The 3,838-nt window shown below is 38.8% G+C and overlaps 1 protein-coding gene across 1 annotated transcript in view; it reads right to left on the minus strand.

Annotated features, from left to right (window-relative positions):
• LOC107565684 (neural-cadherin-like) overlaps positions 1–3,838 on the minus strand; it is a 222,178-nt gene that overhangs the window by 84,708 nt on the left and 133,632 nt on the right. The window contains exon 6 of the mRNA XM_016250944.1: positions 394–643. Within this exon, the coding sequence (XP_016106430.1) occupies positions 394–643 (250 nt within the window). The remainder of the gene's footprint in view (positions 1–393; positions 644–3,838) is intronic.

Below are 3,838 nucleotides of genomic sequence, written 5' to 3' on the forward strand. Positions count from 1 at the left end.
AAGGAAGGAAGGAATGAATGACAGCTGAAAGTGTTTTGCCACCACCTTCTTATATGTATTATATACACTTATTCTTAAATGCACTCCATTTAATTCTTGTCATACAAACACACACAGCATCGGTACACGTTGTGTATCAGATATGAACATGCAGTTAGTGTGGATAAGAAACCACTGCAACACATTGGAAATACCCAAAGGAGGGATTTTGGGAAAAATTACATTAATTAAAATGTTAACTGGTAGCCTTATAACAAAATCTTAGCTCTTTGAAATGTCTGCTGCTTACGGCCAAAACAACAACAACAACAACAACGGGTCTCCATTAGCATGTTCCTCACAGGGTCATGATGTGATGAGGCTGAGGGGTGGAGACAGAGATAAGAAACTCACACAGGCTGCGAGAACTCTGGAGGCTCGTCGTTGACATTGGCCATACGAAGACGCACAGTGGCCGTGCCGGTGCGGGACAGCTCACCCTTATCCACCGCCATCACTACGAATTCATACAGGTGGTTGGGCCTCTCGTAATCCAGAGGGCCTGCCGGGAATATGGTGCCATGGGCTGAAATTATGAAATCTGGACTAAGCGTGTAGTATGTGATCTCTGCATTCTGCTCCGAATCACAATCACTGGCTGATACTGCAAAAGAGAGAGAAATACATGAGGTGGGTATCAATACAAAGAAATGCAGCATCAGCTAATAGGATCAATCTGTATTTGAGTTTCCCTGTGTAAATAGCTTGGGCATATACGCTTGTTAAATGAACGACTAGAATGGTTATACATGACTGCCGATCAAAAGATCCCACGCTGTGAGTCTTATTGCATCTGACAACTACAGTAAAATGCAATGGCATTCAATAATGTGTGAGTCTGTTTCAAATGAACTTCAGATACACAGTAGCTGCTTTGCACATCAACTCAACTAGTGTCGACATAAAGGGGTAAATATTTCTCGAGCTGAGGTCCAGTTTCCCTGAATGTGCACTTTAGAAAACCAACGATTTCTGCTGAATTGTATATTACGCATTTTAGCACGATTTTATAAACAACATGACCAGAATGGATCAAGTGCATGCGCAGATTACAAATTATATTAAAGACAACAGCATAGACAGACAGACAGATAGACAGATAGATAGATAGATAGATAGATAGATAGATAGATAGATAGATAGATAGATAGATAGATAGATATATAGATAGATAGATAGATAGATAGTGAACAAAACAAAATGCTGGTCATGAATTAGAAGTACAACCCGAGGATTTGTAAAGAACAATGTCAGAGGATTTCGATATAAGCCAAGAGGAGACTGCTTTTCCTTTGCTAAAGTAAGGACACTTTCTTCTTCTTCGTGTTTTTATAATGGCGGGTGGCAACTAACATTTAAGGTGCATATCCGCCACCTACTGTGCTGGAGTGTGGACCAGAAATGTATACTTATCAGTAAAGAAACTTTGCTTCCTTTGCTCCTATAAACTTTTGCAGAGATTATTTTACTATAGGGAGATGAGAGGGTCTGTATTACTTACTATTTGAGAAAGCTTAACGGCTAACTTGGATCACATGCCGCTTAATAACCAATCACATTACAACCTCGACGTCATTGAATTTGTGCGACACTCACCCGTTTACAGATCCCATAGGAATGAATGAGAAATGCCGTAAGCTGAATCCCACCTGTTGCAAAAAGTCAGTGACTTCTCTTATAAAACTGCATTTATTTTGTGGTAAACTCTAAAAGTAGTTAAATCCAAAAGTATTATTTAGTGTAAAACATGTTGAAGATTAGCAGATAGGCTGTCAATTCATTAAATGATAAGCCGTTTCCTCAAAAAAAAAAAAGCTGTTTTTTCAGAATAGTTGTCACGAATTCGGTTCATGGACTTCCGTTTATTCACCACCAGATGTCACACTTTCCATTACATTGACTCTCGCACTACACAAACTGTTGCATAGCACCCCAGACTACATTTCCCATCATTCTTTGCACAATTTGCACACTGCCCTGATTGCACTCATTGCACACAGCTGTTTCTAATTACCTCATTCACTATATAACACCCACTCTAACCACCTTTCTCTGCTGAGTATTATTTAGCCTGTACCCCTTTCCGAGTCTCCGTGTTTTCCTTGTTTTGCGGTTTTTGATCTCTGCCTGTTTTTCTCCCTCTCGTCTCGCCCCTGTGATTCTGTCTGCCGATCGGTGACCTACGCTAGCCCTAGGACTATTCTTGTGTTTTGCCCGCCATATACCTGTTTGCCATTGTTTGACCCTGCCTGTTTACCACGTCTCTCTATTAAAAGCTTGCAGATGGATCCACACGTCTCACGTCTCGTCAGCCCCGTTACAATAGTGAAGCCTCTCCTCCATTGACATCCATTAAAAAAGGGCCCCTAGTCTCCTTTCCCACGTACTGCCAGACCGGAAGCGTTAGCTTTAGCCGTTACGCTTTTTCAGCTAATGGTTGCAGGCTTGCCTTCTAGTGGCTTTGACTTGTGCCTTGTCCAAATACCCGCACTTGCAGTCTTGGCCACTTGAGAGTGCGTGCACGCGACAGGAAATAAGTGCGCAAGACTGTCCCAGGTCTTAAAAACGCTGAAGCGGAGTGCCCTGAACACACTAAATCCACACTATCTCAAATACCGCTCTGGAGCTTAGTGTATCCCATCATGCATCATCTTCTGGAAATAAATCGTGAGACTTTTTGCCAAGATCGCGAGAGGTCACGGAAACCTTTCCAATGTAAGTTAAATATTACTAATAATTAGATATTATATATAATTTGGTAGTAAAACAAAGTGCTACACATTTTATTGGTGCAAAGGTGAGTATTTATTTTGTACATAATTTGCAACTGCTTTTTATCACTTCATTAGAAATTAAAGTGTCATATTTTATAGGGACTACTGAACATTAAAATGAATAGTATTGAAAATAAAAAAATTATATGGGACTATATGATCCTGTCCTGCATCAGAAAGCTGGTGGATTTTATTAGTTTTGACTGTGCAAAGTTCTGTATTATGTTCTACATGTACTTCACGAAAGACATGCTGTAGATCTGTCTGACGTTACAGTGCAACATGTAAGCACATTATTTTTATTTTTGTTATCAAATTATTGTACAGTATCAACAAATGAAACAGTTTTGACTGTCCTGGTGTGTACATGAATGAGTGTGAAATACCTGCTAATTACGTTGCTTCCGATCACTTATACTGGGCAATTTTTCCTTTTAAATTGGCTTATTCTGACTGTTGACACTGAAAATGATGCATGTGTTTTTCAGATGGTATCGGTTAATATCTTGATTGCCATTTTGACATAGGCTGGTGTCTACCTGGATATTTATATTTGGTAATTCTCTTTAATGTATTTGCCCTGATTTGATCTGTTTTGTCATCTTTGTTTTGACCTTGATTGACACGGCAATACAATTCTATCACATTATTTGTTAATGTTTTGGGCAGTTTTTTTTGTTGGATTGAGCGGGCTTTGATGAGCTTTTGGACTGGAAATCATCCACTTGATCTGAAAACACTGCCCTTCAGTCAGGGGCGTAGCCATCATTTCAGAAATGAGGGGGACAGAAATTATATATATATATATTTAAAAAAAAAAGTGTATATATATATAAAACATTACAATATAACATTTCTGTAATCTATATAACCTACCAGTCAACAGTTTTTGAACAGTAAGATTTTTAATGTTTTATAAAGAAGTCTCTTCTGCTCACCAAGCCTGCATTTATTTGATCCAAAGTACAGCAAAAGCAGTAACGTTGTGAAATATTTTTACTATTTAAAATAACTGCTTTCTATTT

Source organism: Sinocyclocheilus grahami, unplaced genomic scaffold (assembly GCF_001515645.1).
Source record: "Sinocyclocheilus grahami isolate Dianchi unplaced genomic scaffold, SAMN03320097.WGS_v1.1 scaffold1017.1, whole genome shotgun sequence".
Taxonomy (NCBI): domain Eukaryota; kingdom Metazoa; phylum Chordata; class Actinopteri; order Cypriniformes; family Cyprinidae; genus Sinocyclocheilus; species Sinocyclocheilus grahami.